We start from the raw sequence: 22801 nt of genomic DNA on the forward strand, positions 1-22801 counted from the left end.
TGGTTCAGAGAGAATCAAATAAGCACTCTCTGGTGAGACCCTAAGAAGGGTTGAAACTAGTTAGGGTGCTTTTGACGCTCTCTGAACTAACTAAAATAAGACGGCTCTTGTTCCGCTTCACAACGAAATGATTATTTATTATTAAAATATAGTGTTTTCAAGGGTGAATTTTAGATGCACTATAGGAGTAAATAGTATATTGTGCAACAAGTGCAGAAAGGTACTAATTTCTCACGAGTTTGAAAAGTTGCGGTACGAGCGCAAGCGAGTGCCGCAATTCAAACGAGTGAGAAATTACCTTTCTGCACGTGTTTCACACTATACTTTTTCTACAAGCACAGTTTTTCCTAAAAATTAAAATCACAATTTCCAAACGACGATTAATTATAAAGCGTCGTTTAAACACAACGACAAGTCACAGCAACTAGTTGTGATGACAAGTTGAAACGCTGTTTAGACGCTGCGATTCAATGCGATACCACCTTCAACCCAACTCCAACTTTGATAAGTTGTGCGATGCACCGTTTACACACAATGATAAGTTGCAACAACTCGATTGACCTTGATAAGTTGTTTGATTTATCGCTGTGTTTAAACGACCCTTTATAGGTACCTATGTGATAAATTTTAAACTGTATTTAATTAATACCTGCTAATCAATTTAAATTCCTTATACCTAAATAAATTGCACAGAAATCAGTTAAAAAATTAATGCACTGCCTTAATTTGTTTAAATTTAAACAATTATTGCACATTATTGACATTATATTTATGCAGTCACGGATTTACACAAAACCTACTTCATTCGACGTCTCTTGCACAGGTTGCTAAATCCTTATTGGTTATTTGATAATTATAAAATGTTTAATAAGAATAAAATTGTAAAATAAAACAGTTGTAACATCCACAATTTAGTTTCTATGCTATAGTTAAATATAATAATTGTCTTATAGGTTATATATTTTTGTCTAAAGTTTAACCACGGATGTAAACAGAATATAACGTTACTCAGAATGCGGTAGTCCACGGATGTAAACAGAATATAACGTTACTCAAAATGAGGTAGTCAACTGTGCAGAAAATAACTTTGCGGCACAGAAACGTCACTTTGCGGCACAGAAACGTCACTTTTCTGCACACTAATGTCAAATATCTTATACTGTGAGAAAATATCAAGTTTGCTAACATAAAACCGTGCAGAAAAGTGCACTTTGAATAGTGGTTGTAGAAAAAGGTAATTCCTAGCATCGTTCAATAGTTTCAAGTAAGCCTTGAATTTACGGTTTACCTATTTCGCTATCAAAAAGAAGTCTCCGAAATGCATTATTACAATGCATGAATGCATGAAATGCATGAATTATTTGTAGTACAGTAAAACCTCGATATAACGGACCTCTATATAACGGACTTCGGATATAACGGACGAAAAATCCGGTCAAATGTAAAAAAATTTAAAACATGATGATATGATACATGCTTAACCTGTCACATACCAAGATACATTGAATACCAACGGGGTCCCCGTGGAACCCAAATACTACACCTACCTAGAAACTTTAGTTGTATGTTTTTGCCAAAAATACAACATCTCATATTCAACCCATGGATCAGGGAATAATTTTGGAAACCAAACGAATATCTAGTAAAAAAAATTGTCTGTTGGCCAAGATGCAGACATAAGATTAGAAGGGTTGGAAATTCCTGATTTCTGTAAGACAATGCATATCTAATAATGCCGGAGAAGAAGTAGGTAGCTGAGATGTTTTATTTTACAATGGCTAGAAGTAGATGAAGGTGTCTGGGTATAATATCACGACTGAAAGTGAAATAGCAGATGAAGTTATGAACCTAAAACATGAGGATGGAAGTGAAGATAGCAAAGAAGGCAAAACAACACTGCAAAAAATGAAGTTCTCAGAGGTAAGATCGTATCTTAACGATCTAATAATATTTATTGATTATTCAGACAACGAAATTCAACTGTATTATTATTAGAAATAGTAGATAATAAAAGGTACAAATAATAGTAAACAAACTATTTATTTTAACCGAACCGTATTATAATAATATACAAACAAAGAAATTAAGATGTGTCTTCTACAACGTATACTTCCAGACTAAAGTAAAAATATCAAAAACAAAACTACTAAAATCGCTTTCACATCCATATGTCTTGTAACACGATACTTTCATGTAATCAATCCTATGTAAGAGTTTTCGACCTAAAAGGTTCGGGGAATTAGCCCGCCCACTTTGACTGCTATGTCCATTTTAACACTAATAAGAATACCATAATTTATAGTTGAATATATTCTAACAATTATACGCAATTTCGTAATTTTAGAGAGTTGATTATAAATAAAAAAATATGAAAAAAAATTTTTTTAAGAAACGCTTTTCTTTAGTTAACAGTGACTAAAATTAAAAATATTATAAAAAAAATCAACCAAAAGCAAAAACTAAAAAATTACAAAATTCAACACATTCGTCAAAGAAAAGCGTGGTGCGTCTTCATCGAATAAACGGTTTTCGCCCCACGCTTTTCTTTAACGAATGTGTTAGATTTTTTCATTTTTTTTTGCTTTTAGTTGATTTTTTTTATAATATTTTTAATTTTAGTCACTGGTAACTAAAGAAACGCGTTTCTTAAAAAACATTTTTTTCATATTTTTTTATTTTTTACTTTTTAGTCTTACACTTTTCAAACATTAAAATATATCGTCATGTTTATTAAAATATGTATAAAATATACATGATGTACTAACATGAAAAGTAGTCGGAATCGGCACAAAATTTGAAACTTTATTGTTTATTAATGAAGCATAACGTAAACAATTAACGTAAAAAGTGAAATTATGTATAGTTCATATCATTAGCTACAATCCATAAAAGTTTCAAGTTTTTACATTGTAAAAAACAAGAGAATTTAGTCATTTTCCATTAAAATCGTTTTTTTTTATTTAAACAGTTAATAAACATAAAAAAAATTTATTACTGATTATTCGTGTATTGTTCCCGCGAATGCATATGTCTGCAAATTTTCATTCATTTGCATTGAAGAAAAGGCACTTAAATTAACGTCTAAAGATTTGACGCAAACTATTGAACTAAATAAAAGCGTTTAAAAACAGCAAACTTCAAAAGTGCAAACAAAACTTGATTCCTCTTTCAAAGCAGGATTACCGAAAGCAAGCGTGTCGATATCAAACAACGTCACTTCACGACGAATTTCTGAAGATAATTAAATATAATTTTGTTTGTGTTTTTTATTTATATTTAAATACAGTGTACATATTTTCAAAAAAGAAGTTTTTTTATTTATTTTAAACCTATTTTTATATAACGGACTTTCGGCTTTAACGGACACCCCGTCCCCCCAATTAGTCCGTTATATCGAGGTTTTACTGTATTTGTAATTTGTAAGTGAAAAAATAATTTCATTTTGCAATGTATGTACAATTTTTCTTAGAAAATGTTTAAAAGACCAAATATCCTAATGGTAAACAGCCTTGGAACAAAATTAGTCCAGGGTAATAAGGATTTTCTCGGGACACTCAAAGATCCAGGTAGCCTACTTTTTTAGTTATTGTAGACCTATAGGAAGAAAACCTACCAGTTTCCTGCCTAGAGTTCGCGTCCGTTTTTTAATTATTAACAATTTAGTGCAAAAATCGCGATTTTTTCGATTTTTTGCACTCCATTCAAAAACTAAATAGTTGACATAAAATCACAAAATCCAGGTTTTTAGAACATTGAAAAACCTTCAAAATGCCGATTTTTGAAAGTTAAAAAGTAAATTTGTTGCTACGCAAACTGTAAAATAAGTGAAAATCGTTATTTCTTAATAACTTTTACTAAAACTTCCTTAGAACTTTAGTATTAACATAGTCAAAAATCCTAATGCCATCTTTTTAAAATTTTGTAGTTTATAAACATTTAGAATAACTTTCAAAATGTTGTCCGTAGAAATAATCTTTTTATATATTCGAAAAGATAGTATTTTAACACGAATTATCTATTAAAAAAATTTAGCCTGGGCTTATTTGGGACAAAGTTAGCTATATGTTTTTTTAATTCACAGTTAATTTGTTTATAATAATTAAGGAATCTCATTAAGAGGAAACAGTAGCGATCAACAGGTAGCGAAAACGCGTTCCAAGATTGCGGCTGTAATTTTGAATATTTTTTCGAGATATTTGGCACACGTATTCGTAATATAATAAAGAATGGCGATACAGAGCCCAATTTGAAAAATATATTAATATGTGGAAATTACTCTGTAATTAAATACAATATTAAAAAAACGAGCCTGTACCGCCTTTAAGAAGAACAAAAAAATACACTTTCTTCACATAAACTTTTTTATCCGATGCCTAGATTTTGTGTCATTTTGGAACTACTAAATTTTTTTATTTCATTAGTAGTTCCAAAATGACACAAAATCTAGGCATCGGATAAAAAAGTTTATTTGAAGAAAGTGTATTTTTTGTTCTTCTTAATGGCGGTACAGGCTCGTCTTTTGAATATTGTATTTAATTACAGAGTAATTTCCACATATTAATATATTTTTTAAATTGGGCTCTGTACCGCCATTCTTTATTATATTACGAATACGTGTGCCAAATACCTCGAAAAAATATTCAAAATTACAGCCGCAATCTTGGAACGCGTTTTGGCTACCTGTTGATCGCTACTGTATCACCTTAATGCCATTTTAAAGAAGGGGATTTGTATTTTTTCTTAAAAAATTTGCACAAACATTATACCTTCACAGCACCCTCTACTATTTTTCAAAAATGTAGTGCAAACGATTACTAGGGGGAACCTACAAATCCAGTGAGTTAAAATACCGAAAAAGCAATTTCAAACGAATATAATTTGCTGTATCTCCGGATCCACTCAATGGATTTTGATATTTATTTTTTTAATTGGTATGTAATTTTTACGTAATTACAAATATGCAATTTGTTTATAAATTTATTAATAAATAAACAGTCTAATTTGTTTAAACAATTCTTGAAAAATATTTTTTTTACAAAAATCTATTTTTTTAATCATAGTATCATTAATGATCACAGAAAAAGTTAAAGTACACTTTAATAAATAAATGACTTTTATTAGATAATTATTTATTGAAGATAATTTATTTATTAAAGTATACCTTAACTTTTTCTGTGATTAATAGGGATAGTATGATTAAAATAATGGATTTTTGGAAAAAAATTATTTTTTCAAAAATTGTTTAAACAAATTAGACTGTTTATTAATTTTGGCATTAGGATTTTTGACTATATTAGATAATCTTTTATCGTTTTTTGGGTACATTTTGATAGTATCAGTTTTCTACTTTCATTTGGCATACTCAGAATTGACCTACCTTCATTATTTTTTGTCTTATGTTATTGCAAAATAAAGGTCTCTGGGATAAACAATTAGAATAAATCTTAAACTAATTAATGGATCGGTCTCAAATTTTGAGGGTTTGTTAAGTACCCCAATACCCAACTTTGAGTGAAACACTAAAGTTCTAAGGTAGTTTTAGTAAAAGTTATTAACAAATAACGATTTTCACTTATTTTGCAGTTGGCGTAGCAACAAATTAACTTTTTAACTTTCAAAAATCGGCATTTTGAAGGTTTTTTAATGTTCTAAAAAATTAAATTTTGTAATTTTATGTCAACTATTTAGCTTTTGAATGGAGTGCAAAAAATCGAAAAAATCGCGATTTTTGCATTAAATTGTTAATAATTAAAAAAACGGACGCGAACTCTAGGCAGGAAACAGGTAGGTTTTCATCCTATAGGTATACAATAACTAAAAAAGTAGTCAGCTACCTAAATCTTTGAGTGTCCCGAAGATGGTCTATTTCTAACTTATTACCCTGGTCTAAATAGTTATCGACAACATTATACTAACGATACTGTCTCGTCCTAAATATAGCTCGAATAAGCGGAAATGCCATGATAGGTGTAATCTTTAAAAACAAAAACTTTCGAGACCGTCGAACTGGCATCATAATGAACGTCCTCGTTCCTGAGCTCGAAAGCCCAAAACATTGATTAATGTTGTAGAGTGGAAATTTACTGAGCAACAAGTGCGGTGTTAGTGCATTTCCGCCATGCGATAAGGTTTATTAAACTTTTCCGTTCGAATTCTTGAACTTGAGAAAGTTGGTGATAGACGTCACGTAGATAAGATAGTAAACGGTCAATCAATGTAAAATAAGTCTCGCAATAGTATATTAAGTATGGAGAACGGTAAGGGTTTTATACCGATCGAAGACAATTGTTTGGAGGAGGAGCGGAACGACCGACGACTCCAATTATTAGGGAGTTTTTGTGCACACAAATACGTAAACGTAACGCATCTTTTTGACATATACGCTTGCGCATTAATGGTTGAACTCCCGTATCGCGATACGTATTACCTAAGGTTACGGGCTGGTACGTTAGGTTCATACGCATCCCTATCGAGCCGAAAGTCACCGAATGCACACGAGGATCTTGCCCGATTACCTACCAAATGAACATTTCATCAGCGTACTACCTGTTTATAAACATTTTAAGGTTATATTGGTTATTGGTTTAGTCTATTTGAGTAAAATTATTCTGTGTTTGTAATTGGAAACTGGAGCTTCATAATAGATTTAAAATTTTATTGTTTTTAAGTTGTCTATTAATAAAGCAAAACAAACAAATCTTGTATTAATTTAAGAAATACAGTGATCACCACAATTAATAACTAGATAAACAAATGACCTAGTTTCAGTAAAATTTTCAAATAAATATTACCACACTATTTACATTATACCTACTGGAATTCTGATGTAGGTATACAATAATTTACAACTAAAAAGTAGGTATAAACAAAAATAAAACAATTTTAACCTAAGGAAAAATAATATTTTTATATTTAAATAGAAGCAATTAAAACCATACAATTTCATCATTCATTTATCTTTTTTTACATTTGTATATTAATTGTATATTGTGTGAACATTGTTTTATTTTTTTAAATGTCAACGGAATTTAAAAATGACTTTACGATTTGCTTTACGTTACGTTAAGGCAGTTACAAAAACTACCTATTTTAACATTCATCCTCTACGACACGTTACTTGCTTTACGTATACGGAGATGCGTACGTTACGTAGCAACAAAAACTCCCTATTGTCTGAGATCGGTTACCCTTAACGTTCGACATGCTTATAACATTTTTTGCACGATTGATACCATTATAAATTATAAAATTAAACATTTTCGTCATATTGACTAGTTTCATTCATTTTATCAAGATAGATACTTTGGTTGTTAGGTAGTAACTAGGGTGCATAACAACAATGGAGAATTGAGTTTTTATTTAGTTGTCAATAATTTTAAGTACAATTTTGATTATTATAAATTAAAATATGAGCGAAAGTGAATTTGAAGAAATTGAACGGGCTTGGGAAGAAGGGTGTTCCGCAATTATTACCGAAAAATCCAAAATCCGTTATCAAAATACCTACCAAAGTTTTAAAAAATGGTGCGAAGGCAAAAATTTAAGAATCGAAGAAAAGACTCTATTGGCATATTTCGTTCAAAGACATATGCAGTTGAAAGCTCCTGGAAGCCTCTGGGCAGAATATTCAATGATTAAATCCACCGTTTTTCTTTATGATGGCATTGATATTTCCAAGTTTTCAACTTTGATCGCGTATTTGAAGAGAAAAAATGTTGGCTATAGGCCTAAGAAAGCGAGCATTTTTACACGGGAGCAATTTGAAAAATTTCTGATGGAAGCACCGGATGAAGAATTTCTAGTTCACAAGGTAATATAAGCTAGTTTAGGTAAAATAAATACTCTAATAAAGATTTTTTCATAATTTGTAGGTCGCAATGATATTGGGAATATCTGGTGCCTGTAGAAGAGAAGAATTATATAATATTACTATGAATGACATCCAACAAACCGATGGTTTCATGATTGTAAAAGTACCCAATACAAAAACGAACATCCAGCGTACTTTTACAGTCGTTAATAAACCAGACGATAAAATTCCATATTTAGAAATTCTGCAAAATAATTTAACAAATTGTACCATAAGTTTCAATATTAATAAATAATTCGTTAGTTTTCTTTATTCTTTCAAAAAATAAATTAAAATTAAGAGATTTTTTAACTCGACGGTAAGTGAATTACTTACCGTCGAGTTGGAGTACTTACCGTCGAGTTGGATTACTTACCGTCGAGTTGCTAGTGAATGTCACCTACTGACGTAAAATCTGTTACGGTAAACAGTCAAAAATGATCAATCGTGCAAAAAAGCTTATTTAACCCTTTGCAGTCGAACGCCTGACGAGTGTCGTAATCATAAAGGTATATATTGACATAGAGAGAGTGTCATTCAAAGCGAAGTGACGACACCATTTTTTTTCTTTGGATTAGTGCTGTTTCACTCTTACGCATATTAAGCTGCGTTAGGCTAAGTTAGACAGTTGTCCTCCTCTTCCGTGCCTATACTCACACCTTAATAGTATCGTTCGCGGTAACGATCCCGTACTTGTCCAGGATTACTTCGCATGCGCACTTTAAAAAAGAGAACGCTCTTTTTTAAAGTGCGCATGCGAAGTTGTCCTGGACAAGTACGGAATCGTTACCGCGAACGATACTAATGTCATCTTAGTTTCTCGGTACAATGTGCTAGAAAGAGATAGCGCAAACCAGTCGAAGAGATCTTGTCGTCAGGACGCGCGGAATGAAGGCTCACTCTATGTTAATATATACCTCTATGGTCGTAATACGTAAAAAAGTCATTGGTTGGCATGTCTTATACTACATGCCTACGTGTCACTTTTTGACAGATGAAAGTCAAGAGGTCGATCGTCGTTCCCGATTAATCAAAACAATTTTTTTAACATTATGTAACTCTATCTTTTTTTTCTATTTTTTTCTAAAGTATTCGTATTTGATAGAATTGAACAAAACATGTTAAACAAGCTACATTTGAATTTAAAATGGAATGATGTGTTAATTAACCTCTCATTTGGTTCAAAGAAAATTCGATGTTTTTATACAATTTATTCATAAATTTTATTAGCTTATTTTAAACGAAAACTTAAATTAAATTTAGGTTTTTTTTTTATTTAATGGCATAGACGTTAGTCATTTAGCCAGTTGCAATAAAGAATATACAATCCTATCCCTAATACAAAATTAAACAGAAACAATATAGTGATACAATAAATAATACAATACAATAATAATACAATAAAAACAATAATGGATCTCTGATAAAGTGATAGAACATTTATGATAAAAAAGGATGCAAATCTGAACTTAAATCATAAAAAATATCATGCCCGAGTACAAATCTTATAAGACCATGCGTCTATCTGACAAGAAATTTATAATGATATTGTATATTTGTTGAGAGCCTGTAGCCAGTAGAGACTGGATATTGAATGGTGCATGCAAGTTTAATTAAATTTTTATAGAGAGAGTTTGAATGCTGTTGAAACTTATAACATTCAAAAAAGATATGATCAAGATCACCCTGCTTTCCGCAATGTTTGCAATTATCGTCTTCAATCAAATTTAGGTTAAACTTTATTACACACTAGTGTCCAGGGACCCTATAGGCCAGGGTAATAAAGCAAAAATATACCCTGTTCGTGGCACTTCAACAGCCAAGGTACTGAAGCGTTTTTGCGACAGGTAATACATATAAGAACACACTGTAACTATTTCCTGTGTAGGATCTGGCGGCCATTTTAATTTATAAACAAATTTATTGTCAAAAAACAGCCATTTTTCCTTCTTTTTTTTTCAAATCAATCACAGTGAAACCTATGGTTTTTTTAGTACAAACATCTTCGAGAGCGTAGAAAAAGCTTTAAAATGGCGTATTATAAAAGTTGATATACTCATTTTTTGTTAATATAATTGCGAAAAAAGGTCGAAATTCAAAAAAATTAATTTCGCAATAATATAACTGCTATTGTAAAAATTAGTGTACAGCTTTGAATTTTTTTTCAAATGAGAGTTCCTTGGTGCTTAATACCTATGTGATAAAAAATTTAAAAACGATTCATTCAATTTTTTAAATTGCATTCACATTTTTTATGCCTGAGAGCTGTTTTTGCAATAACATAAGGCGTTTTTTTGGCTTATTTCAGATGCCCCTAATACTCTCAGAGCGAAAATAGCAAAAGTAATGTGAGTGGGCCAAAGAAAATAGTCCACCTCGATATTTGGCAGTATTTATTAGATTTAAGGAAATAAAAAACAGGTCGATTTTTGATCTAAGGGGGACACATTTTTACGGTACATACATCTGTCATTTGTCAACCCCCTCCCTTCCACTTCCCCACCCCTTATTTTTAAATAGGGAATAGGGGCCGTGTGCTAGCTCATTTGAAAGGTTATTCATTTCTCTATTCAGTAATATTAACATTGACATAATTATTTGTACAAGGTGTCCAAGAAAAATTATTTTGCATTAGATTAATTGACACAAAAAGAAGAATGTATGTAATTTATTTAACTCAAAATACATTCTACTGCTGACATAAAACAGAGAAAAATGTTTATTTGATAAGTAAACATTGTTTGTTGCTTAAATTCAATATTCAACCCACCAAGAGGCAGATGGGTAGCAGCCCACCAACATTGAAATTAAGCGAAAAGCAATGTTTATTAATAAAAAAAACATTTTTTTCTATTTTGTGACAACAGAAGAATGTATTTTGAATCAAATAAATTACATACGTTCTTCTTTTTATGTCTATTAATTTAATTAAAAAATTTTTTCTTGGACACCCTGTATAAATAATTATGTTAATGTTTATATTACTGAATAGAGAATTGAATAGCCTTTCAAATGAGCTAGCACATGACCCCTATTCCCTATTTAAAAATAAAGGGTGGGAATAGTGTACGGGAGGGGTTTGACAAATGACAGATGTATTTACCGTAAAAATGTCCCCCCCTTAGATCAAAAATCGAAATGTTTCGTCATTTCCTTAAAATCTAATAAATACTGCTAAATATCGAGGTGGACTGTTTTCTTTGGCCCACACTGTACAGTGTGTCAATTTTATAAGTTGCCACCCCCTATAATTTGGTCCCCATAGAAAATCTAAAAATATGCAAAAACACATCAAATTTATGTGTGAGGGGGACATTTTGTAGACCAGTTTTCAACTAAATTACATCAACCCTAGTTTTACTTGATTTTTCCAAAAATACTTCAAAAAAATACTCTAAATACTCCAACACTCAAAACAATTCAATTTGGAGTCAAATACTCCAAAAAAAGTTTTGGAGTTCTGAACTCGATACTTTTAATATACACTGAAAAGAAATATAATGTATGTGGTATTTTTGAAAGGGTAATCGAACGATCTTTAAAATGAGATATCACTCAACCCCCCCTTTCTATTAAAGATTTTGGGGGTTGTGTCCGCTCCTGCTAGAGGGTTAATGTAATTTAGTTGAAAACTGGTGAACAAAATGTCCCCCTCACAAATAAATTTGACTTGTTTTTGTATATTTTTAGATTTTCTATAGGGACCAAATATTAGGGGGTGGCAACTTTTCAAATTGATACCCTATATATCTGCCTTTTATTGTTTTAAATTAACATTATTTTTATCTTTTCCCGATATTTCTGTTGTTAATTATCAAATGTTGTGATGTCACTTACCTGGAAGAACAGCACGAAACAGACCCACTGGTAGTAGGGGTAGTACTTTTGGGCGCTGTTTTCGCCAAAATCGTTGGCCACTCCAGGATGAGCCACCTCGTATCCGACCTGAAACCATAAATCAACACGTTTATATGCCGTTATAAATCTCGAAATTTAATAGTCTTGTGTTTCTCAGTAACCTATTATTATCTAAAGAATGCCAAGAGGTTGATGCTTTCAACAAATCTTTGATCTTTGTAGTCTGACATTGAAATTATGATGAAAATATGAGATGGAGCACACAGTAAGAAACAAATTGTATTAAACGTAGAGATGGTACAGAATAGCATTTTTCGGTAATAGGTTGGAACTGAACCTATTCCAAGCAAATACCTATTCCCGAAACCTAATGCGAGTTTATGATTCCGACGTGAAAAGACAATATATCGATCGCCCTAGCTCGTTCCTAATAGTTGTGCTGCTATTGCCTTCCGCTGCCCCAAATTCAAACGATCAAACTAGTGGGCACCTATAATTTTGTATTTTTAATCTAGCTAGAGGATGTATGTAATTTGATTTTTAAATACATTTATATTTTTTACCATGTTTTTCCTACAATTCGTAAATCTAAACTGCTCGTCATAGAAAACGGGCACCCTAAAAAATGGGTCATTTTTGATGTCGCGTATCTCCTAAACCTGTTCTCCGATTTAAGTGATTTTTTGAATATTTTATAGCTCTATTCTTTGTCAATATCACTGTATTAATATTTTTGCAAAACAGGTAAATTTTCATTATATACCGGGTGTACGAATCAAACTGTGTTTTTTTCTCAAAGTTCGCAACACCCTGTGGCATATTCTAGCATTTACAAAATACTGAAATTAAAACGCAACTATAGCCTCAGGTTTTCTTAACATTCTGTTTTTTGATTCATTCATTTATGATGGATAATACAAAAGTTATGTACTTTAACAACTAGGCATGCTCTTTATCAGTACAGGGTGTTTCTAAAGAAGTACGACAAACTTTAAGGGGTAATTCTGCATGAAAACATAATGACCGGTTGCTTTATAAACATATGTCCGCAAATGCTTCGTTTCCGACATACAGGATGTTGAATTTTTTCTTAAAAACTGACGATTTATTTATTGCCCTAAAACCGGTTGAGATATGCAAATGAAATTTGGTGGGTTTTAAGACGTAATTTTTGAACATTTTTTGATATACAATTAAGAATTCTTTATTCACCATTGGCGTACATACGAATAATATGATCGGTCATATTACCCGTATGCGCTCCAATAGTGAATATAAAATTCTTAGTTGAATGTCAAAAAATGCACAATAACCATCTCTTAAAACCTACCAAATTTCATTTGCATATCTCAACCGGTTTTAAAGCAATAAATAAATCATCAGTTTGTAAGAAAAAATTTAACATCCCGTATCTCGGAAACGAAGCTTTTGCGGATACATGATTATAAAGCAAACTGTCATTATTTTTAATGCAGAATTACCCCTTAAAGTCTGTCGAACTTATTTAGTCCCTAAAACACTTTAGACTTATAACACCCTGTACTGATGAAGAACATGGCTAGTTGTTAAAGTACATAACTTTTGTATTATCCAACATAAGCGAATGAATCAAAAAACAGAATGTTAAGAAAACCTGAGGCTATAGTTGAATTTTAATTTCAGTATTTTATAAATGCTAGAATAATCCACAGGGTGTTGCGAACTTTGAAAAAAAAAACACAGTTTGATTCGTACACCCGGTATACAATGAAAATTTACCTGTTTTGCAAAAATATTATTACAAAGATATTGACAAAGAATAGGGCTATAACATATTCAAAAAATCATTTAAATCGGACAACAGGTTTAGGAGATACGCGACATCAAAAATGACCCATTTTTTAGGGTGCCCGTTTTCTATGACGCGCAGTTTATATTATAACACCTATTAAAACAAATTTTTCTTAAATGTAATTATGGGATTTTAAATTACCTAAAGTCGAGGTTTATTCAGAATTCGTTTATGCAAATGGAAAATGAAGAAACTAATTTACTACAAAAGATAGGATCGATTAGATTATAGTCAAATAAATAAAAACATAATGCGGTAGAGTCAAAATTTTAACAGTTTTATATGACAACTATCTGTTACAGCCGTATCGACCTGAAATCCTTTTAAACCCATCACAGATGTGAGATTTTGGAATCGAAACAGTCAACAGACGCCGCCGAAGCGTTTCTCTATGGTACCTATTCCGAGAGATCAAATCTCTCGGAAAAGGAAAGTGTACCTACTCAACTACGGCCAGCGTTGGAATCGGGAATCGAGACCGATGCCATCAAAGTTTTGTCACTTGTAATACGTGGAATAGTCGAACCGAACATATTCCGACGTACCCGCTCCAGTTCCATCATACCAACCCTTAACCGAAACGAACGTCACCGATGCATTCCCTACTAACTAACCCTACGCGGTTGTGCTGCAGCGACCTATTCCGAGCGAGAATCCAGTTCGAGTTTACTGTAAATTGCAGATTGCGGTCGATGCGGCGCCCTTGGAATCGAAACCGATGCCGTTGACTTTTTGTCACTGGTGCGTGGAATAGGCGATCGGAACCTATTCCGAGGTACCTGCTCCAGTTTCATCATGCCATCTCTTTTAAACGTTATAATATAATATACATTTTTAACAAACATTACTATTTTGGAAATTTCTGATGCAGAACTTTAGGTACCTACATATTTTTTAGGGTGCTACTATAGTATGCGGTCTACCGAGGGATGTGGTGTATAACCTGTGTTATATTACGGTGCCGACCAAAAATCTTTACCAAGTGAGTAAAACACATAAATTAGAAGAATTAATAGTTTTATCGTTTTATCGTGCAGTAAAGTAACACCTTATTGTACTGAAAGAAGAATTTTACTTTACATGCCGCGATTAATCGAGTAATCCAGTAATCGATTACCTATTTATTTGAGTTAACTTACAATTTATATAAATTGTAAGTTTCCATATTATTAAAAATTATTAAACTTAAAATATTGTACAAAATTTATGACATTGTTAATTAAATTTATGTCAAAAAGTGAAATTCTGTAGTATTTTGTAATTATATTCATATAAAATAAATCAAAACTTTACCGATTTAGTAATTATTCAATATTGATATAAGATTAAAAATCGAAAGCGGCCATCGTGCAAAAGTCATCTGTCATCACTGTCATGAAATTTTTATTAGGTCTAAACTTTAAATTATTGAATTGTAAGTGTTAAATCAATATCAAATTGTTGGCGATAAAATTTTGTATGCACCACGTCAGTAAATACTCTTTATCGAACTCGTCTGTTATTTATAACTTTACTGACTTGGTACATAAATAACTATTATCGCCAACCGTCACTAAATTCCATTCATTATTGTACTTATTTGCGGCAGTAAAGTAACACTTTATTGTACTGAATAAAAGAAGCACTTTACCTGCCCCAAATATTGATCAAGTTAACCGAGATTGAATGTAAGTGATCGATGGTTGTAATCGATTATTTGTTAAAATGTATTTACTTTAATTATAAAAAATATTGTACAGGATTTACGTTATTATTGATTAAATTTATGTCAAAAAGTAAAATTATGTAATATTTTGTAATTATATTCATATAAAATAAATCAAAACTTTACCGATTTAGTAATTATTCAATATTGATAACTATCGATTAAAAATCGAAAGCGGCCATCATGGTCGTCATCTGTCATCGCAAAAGTCATCTGTCATCATTGTCATATGAAATTTTTATAAATACATAAATAAAGTTTGTACAATAAAAAGATTAAAAAAATATGACTATTTTTTAATGTTTTTATGGTTGGCGATAAAATTTTGTATGCACCACGTCAGTAAAGACTCTTTATCGAACTCGTCTGTTACTCGCCTCGCTCGCTTTGCTCGTAATATCAGACTCGTTCGATAAATAATCACTTTACTGACTTGGTACATAAATAACTATAAGTTTACAACTTTGTCATATCCATTTACTATTTTAGTTGGCTTATTCCCAAGTCAGTAAAGTGACTCTTTATCGAACGAGTCTGATATTACGAGCGAACGAGCGAGGCGAGTAAGGGGCTGTTCAAGTATTACGTAACGCAGGTGGGGGAGGGGGCGTAAAAATCTTCAAAAATTGCGTTACGTAATACTTGAACGCTCCCTAACAGACGAGTTCGATAATAGTACATTGTTTACCGGGTAGGAAAAGCTTAACATTCCTGGACGACTGTGAAGATTGCTAAGTCGAGGCGCAAGCCGAGACTTAGCAACACAGAGTCCAGGAATGTGGCTTTTCCTACGAGGTAAACATACTATTTTTCCGCAAATCGTTTAAAATTCGACAGATATTGATTGATTTAAAAAAAACGCGATAATTTTATTCCCAAATAAATGGTGCTTTGAAATTCCTAATAAAATTACTTGGGTTACTATGGAAACGTATTGAGGTTGAATTGTCAAACTTGACGCTTATAAATTTAATTGCTGGTGTTCTCGAAAGTAAAATGATAAGTGATGATGAAATTTCCATTCCTGGGACTCCTCCAGAGCTGGTTGAGGCAGTGAATACTGCTTCATTAGAATTATTGCCAAAGAAATCAAGAGAAAAGTACGAAAATGCATACAGACGTTTTATGGATTATCGCATGAGTAAAAAATACGAGTTCTTTCTCAGAAAATGTTGTAATGGCATACTTCCTAGACCTTTGTTTAAAGATGAAATCTTCAACATTATGGGCCAATTATTCAATGCTGAAGTCAACCCTTGCACTTAAACACAATGTAGATATATCTACATACTCAAAACTTCGTTCTTTATTGAAACGGCAAGCTCAAGGTTATAGGGCAAAGAAATCTAAGATTTTAACGAAGGAAGAAATTGAAAAATTTATCCAGGAAGCTCCAGATAAAGAAAATTTAATGATTAAGGTAATTTACAAGGTTTTAATTTCTATTTAGATTATAGCTTTATTTATTTTTTAGGTGGCTGTAATATTTGGTATTTCTGGGGCCTGTAGAATGGATGAGTTAGTCCGAATGACTGTACACGATATAGAAGACTTAGAATCTAAGCTTTTAATCAGCATACCTGATTCGAAAACCAACAAACCAAGATCATTTGTAATTAATCAGATCTACTTGAATGTTTATCGAAAGTATGTTTCGTTAAGACCAGAAAATATGAACAGTGACCGATTTTTCTTTAAATATCAAAGCGGAAAGGGTTGTAGACAAGTGGTAGGAATTCATCAATTTAGAAAAATGCCCAAAATAGTTGCTACTTATTTGAACTTGGTAAATCCGACAGAATATACTGGTCACTGCTTTCGTCGGTCTTCTGCAACAATATTGGTTGACTCTGGTGCCGACATAACTAGTTTAAAGAGGCATGGCGGATGGAAGTCATCAAACGTTGCTGAAGGATATATCGAAGAATCGCTTAACAATAAGGTTGAGGTGGCAAATAAAATTTTCACAGTACAAAATATTCAACAAAATGACCCTTCCACCCTGCATGTTGTCCAAAATGTTTCTCATAGTTCTAAGAGTGTTCCTCCAATGTTCAATAATTGTACTAACTGTCAAATTACTGTAAATATAACAAATTGATCTTAAAAATGTATTCAGGCAATGACTTGATGTTTTCAAAATATAAATTAATTCCTTATAAGCAATGTGTTTTCTATCATTTATGTAGAACACTAACAACTGTACGGAAATATCGTTTCCTTACAGTAAGGAAATGACATTTCCTTACAGTAAGGAAGTCCTGACTTTTTCTTCAAGAAATTTTGACAGGAATGTCAAAATTTCCTGGCGATTTGCGGAGAAGAGTCTTTACTGACGTGGTGCATTGATAATATCAATTTGATATGACAAAGTATTAATTTGTAAAATTAAACTTCCTATTTATGCGTTTTATTCATTTTGTAAAGATTGTTTGAAGGATTTTTCAGAAAGCTTTGCACACAATAATACAAGGCAACAAACCGTTTGTAGGCAAAATGTTTATTGCTAAGTAAATAAATATTTTCAGGAATAAACAACTTATTTTTTAATTTTTGTTTGTAAATTCGTTGGGCGCATGTTTTTTTTTGTAAATTATTAGAGTCTTTTTTTATTGTACATTTATTTTCCTCCAAATATTTATTTCTTGTGAATAAATATTGTTTTCTACAAGAGTTTTCTTACATTTCATTATTACTCCGCAAATCCTTCAGGAATTTTAAGATTGCGATCGATAGACTGCACACTATAATAGATATGCACAGGTAGACCACATGTGGATAGACATAGACCGCATACTATAGTAACACCTAATATGGTCTTTAAGCTTCAGTGCAAAGATCATCGTCCAATCATTAAAGTTTACAATTCGGGATCTTTGTTTTTTTTCTCCATTCATAGAAGGTAAGCGCATACCATAACCGTGTAGTACATCTGTCGATAAAACATGCAATACTTTCCAAACATGTGTGTGTGAAATTATCCGCTATTAATAGTTTTGATGACAACGATAAGACCACGACAGCTTTACGATAATACGAATCTTTTTGTTTTCTCTTGGCACGTTTGAGTTTCTTGTGATGTACAATTTGAGTTGTCGCAATCATGAAAATAAATATTTATCACTGAAAATAGATTTATGGTGTTTAGAACACTTACCATAAAGGTTTCTACATATTATCATGCACTCATCGTTTCCAGCACGTAACGTTTAGTTTCCGAAAAATATTGATTTTAATGGTTTTAAATATGAACAATTCATACTGTCCGGGGCGTATCGTATCAGACACATCTTTGTAAAATCAGGTTTTTCGGAGACTACGCTACGTGCCGGAAACGATGAGTGCATGATAATATATGTAGAAACCTTAAAGATAAATACGGTATTGAATATTTTTAAACCAATTTTCTTACATATTTTTTCCATTTAGGAGAAAACAGAGATCTCTTACGCATTGAAGGATTCTTGAAACAACGATCACATGTGATCGTTGTTCCTTGAGGAAACGTTGTGACTATGATTTTTCATGAAGGAGAATAAAAAGAGTTTGACTACGGACAATTCTGTTGAAGGATATTTCAACTGAAAAGACTTCTCTCTTCGAGAAACCTAATGCGATTTATAAAAGGCTGCGACTGTGTATCAGAAGGCATAAAAGAAAAGTGCAAAACCTTCGTCAGAAATCATGTCCCTTCTAAACAGAACGACGATAGGAAAAAGAACACAGCATGAAAACACGAAGAAAAAATAAATTGTTAACCCGAAGCACAGAAAGTTATTATTCAATGTTCTTCCTTCTTCTTCCTTTTTTTTTTGGGTTTCGATTTTTTTTTAATCATTTACCCAGTACATGTTATTGGTTATGCGCGTCTTGCTCAAGGCAATGCACAACCAGGTGTCCTGTCAACTTCAGATCTATTTTTTTTTTTTTGGTTCTATGTGTTCCTTGTCCTTCTTTTTGTTTTTCTGTAGATAGAGGGGGAAAAGTGTTACAACATTTAAGGTTAACTTAAGACTTTTCTCGTTTGGGGGTAGCTTCCAAACATTTTCACATAGGTTTAGGGCTGGCTACCTTCGGTTAGGATTAAGGATTTTAAGGATACAAATATAATTTTTGACATATTAGGAGATTCCCTGTATTTTCTGAAGTATTTATTTATTGTTATTGTTATTATTATTATTTTTTGAAAATTCTATAGATCTACTTGAAAAAATTTGATAAATTTATTGATTATCTTAATAACTTTATTCGAGGGTTTATATAAAATGCTCTGTAAAGATATTGGACTGTCTATTCCAGCTTTTATTAGTTCTAGATACAAATCCATATCTTTATGTTTATTTATGGGGCACTCAAAGATGATGTGTACCAATGTTCCCATAGTACCGCATTCGCATATCGGTGTTTCCGTTTTGCCTATTTTGTGGAGATAACAAGGAGTTTTGCAATGTCCACTTCGTAAACGATTAAGGTTAGTAATATTGTTCCTACCCAAATATCCACATTTGTTATACCAAGGTTTTATAGGGAAACTATCCTGCAGTCCATAATAGTCAGGATATTTACCTTTAATTTGGGAATACCAGTTATTGTAAAATTGAGTCAAGATGTTCTTTTTTGTAACACAAAAGATATCTGTGCTGATGTTTTTTACATCATATGGTACTCTTAATTCTCTCCCAATATTGGCCAAGCTATCTGCCACCTCGTTGCCTTTAATCCCCTGATGTCCCGGTACCCATTCTAATCCTATTGAAAATCCCATATTATTTGCATCTACCAGTAGTTTTTTGGTCATTATAGTTACATAATCCATTTGGTCCCATTTGTGACTAGATATTTTGGATAAGGCACTTTTTGAATCTACAAAGATCACTGCTTTCATGATTTCCTTTTCAATACATACCGACATGGCTTTGTATACCGCTATTATTTCAGTTGTGCAGATTTGTGTGTAGTTATGGAGTCGTGACGAATATTTATAATTGATGCTTGGGATGTAAATTCCAAATCCCGATTGATTTGTTTGTGGGTCTATTGATCCATCTGTATATACGTGGGTATGATTATTATATATTCCACCATATTTAGCTATGAACCTTTCGTTCGATTCAATTTCATATTTTTCAAATTCTAGACTTTTAATTGTAATGGGGTATAGAAGAGTTTTTCTTTCTACCTCATATATAGGATTGATTTTATATCTAATTATGTTTTTTGTTTTTTTGAGTATATTTGTATATGCTAGTGAGTAATCTGGTATGACCTTGTTCCTCCAGAATCTATTGTTTGCATTTATTGCTTCGTTTAGCTTATTTAGACTCTTTACTATGATATTGTTTTTTTCCGGCATTTGTTTGAGTATATATTTATGTGCTAGTATCTCCCTTCTAACTTGTAACGTTGTTACTGAACATTCTGCTTGCAATATTAAGATGGGTGTAGAACGTAGACAACCCGTTACGATTCTCAAGGCAACATTCTGTACTTGTTCCAACCTCATCATCAAACTTTTACTGCAGGGGTTTAAAAGATTGGCTGTGTAATCTAAATGAGATCTAACTATTCCTTTGTATAAACTCAAAAGAATGTTCGGGTCAGCTCCCCATTTTGTACCACAAATTGCTCTCATGACATTTATTCCTTTGTTTGCTTTAGTTATCATGTCGTTAATTTGAATTGTCATATTCAAATTACACTGTAAATGAAATCCCAGATACTTTATTTCATTTTTCCATGGAATTTCCATATTTTGATATATCAAATGTGGGAAGTTATAAGCCTGACTTCTTTTTCTAAATATTATTGCTTTTGATTTGTGTGCTGAAATTTTAAAGTTGTGTTTCTCAAACCACTCCTGTAAATTTATTATATGGGTATTTAAGGAATTAATTAGCTTGTATATATCAGATCCTTGCACCAGAATTACAAAATCATCTGCATATTGAAAACACTCCATCTCATGGTTTATTAAATCATGTAGGGATCTAGTATAGAGATTGAATAATATTGGACTGAGTGGAGACCCTTGAGGCAATCCAGTGGATGCTTGCATTGGGCCTAATATATTATTTGATTTGTCTTTAACGTAGATATTTCTGTTGAGCAAAAATTGCAAGATCAAGTTTGCATAAGTTATTGGGATGTCATACTTTAATAAGTATTTATATAGCAAATATATATTGACTGTATCATATGCCCTACTGATATCCAAAAAAATTCCAATTGTATTTAAATTTTTACTAAATTCAGTTCTAATATAATTAATTGTTAAAGCTAAGTTATCGTTGCACCCTTTGTTTCTTCTGAAACCTAACTGCTTAGGGCTTAGTATCGATTTTTTTTCCGTTATTTGTTCTATTCTTAATTTAATTATATTTTGCAAAATTTTGCCTACACATGACTCTAGAGCTATGTTTCTATAATTATCCTCACATAAAGGGTCTCTATTGGGTTTTAAAAAGGGAATGACAAGGGTGTTTTTCCATTCTTGTGGAAAACCTGTGTTTCTTTTAACTATTTGATTAAATATTTTTGACAATGCATCTAGCGCCACCAGGGGAAGTCTGTTTATCATGCTATATGTTACAAGATCTAAGCCAGTAGCCTTATCCTTTTTATTTATGACACTTATTATTTCTTGCCTTGAAATGTCCTCCACATCCTCGTTAGTTAGGGTAACCGTGAACTCAGGATCTGTTATGTCAATTGCCAAATTATTTAATATGTTCTGAGCTATGTTTTTGTTGGGAAGTTTAGCAGGGATTACAGCATTTTGATATGTGGAGAATAGCTTAACTGTTCGCCATATTTCAGATAGAGGAGTGTCCCTTGTCAATCCATTGCAAAAGCTTTTGAAGCTATTTCTTTTTTTTGTTTTAAATATTTTTTTACTGTATGCAAATATTTTTTTGATTTCAATATAATTTTCATTGCTTGCTTCTTCCTTATATTTTTTAATTTTTTCTTTTCTTGTTTTTATTAAATTAGAGCATTCCTTATCCCACCAGGGAGGGCTTTTCTTTTTTCTTATAGATTTTTCTGTTTTCAAGAGAGGTATTTCCTCATCACTCACCATTTCCATAATTTGTGTAAATGAATTATAGTCTTCACACCCATTCTTCATCAAGTCTTCTATTTTTGAAGCATAATTCTCCCAATTGACATTCTTTGTATTTCTTTTATGACTTTTTTGTGTTACTATATTTTCATTTACAATTGCGATTTTGCAAGAAGTTGGAAAATGATCACTGCCTCCAGAATCCTCTAACACATCCCATTGGCATATATTTGCAATTTCCGAGGAAATTAGTGTTAGGTCTACCGCTGAGGCATTCTGTCCAGGTAGGGTAATCCGCGTGGGTCTCCCATCATTGCAGCAAACTAGATCCAAATCCTCTAAGGATTCAGCAATTATTCTTCCATTAACATTAACAGACACTTGACTTCCCCAAAGTGCATTATGTGCATTCATATCCCCCATTAAAATTTTATTTCCCCTGATTTTATTTATGCGTCCAACCCAACTATTTAAATTTATTTTTGCCCTAGGATGGAT

At 32.0% G+C, this 22801-nt stretch overlaps 1 protein-coding gene across 1 annotated transcript in view; it reads right to left on the bottom strand.

Moving 5' to 3' along the window:
- The window catches only part of LOC114329112 (innexin inx1), a 123526-nt gene that overhangs the window by 53984 nt on the left and 46741 nt on the right, over window positions 1-22801 (bottom strand). Inside the window, exon 2 of the mRNA XM_028278128.2 lies at window positions 11687-11794. Coding sequence (XP_028133929.1) covers window positions 11687-11794 — 108 coding nt within the window. The remainder of the gene's footprint in view (window positions 1-11686; window positions 11795-22801) is intronic.

Source organism: Diabrotica virgifera, chromosome 8 (genome assembly GCF_917563875.1).
Source record: "Diabrotica virgifera virgifera chromosome 8, PGI_DIABVI_V3a".
Classification (NCBI taxonomy): domain Eukaryota; kingdom Metazoa; phylum Arthropoda; class Insecta; order Coleoptera; family Chrysomelidae; genus Diabrotica; species Diabrotica virgifera.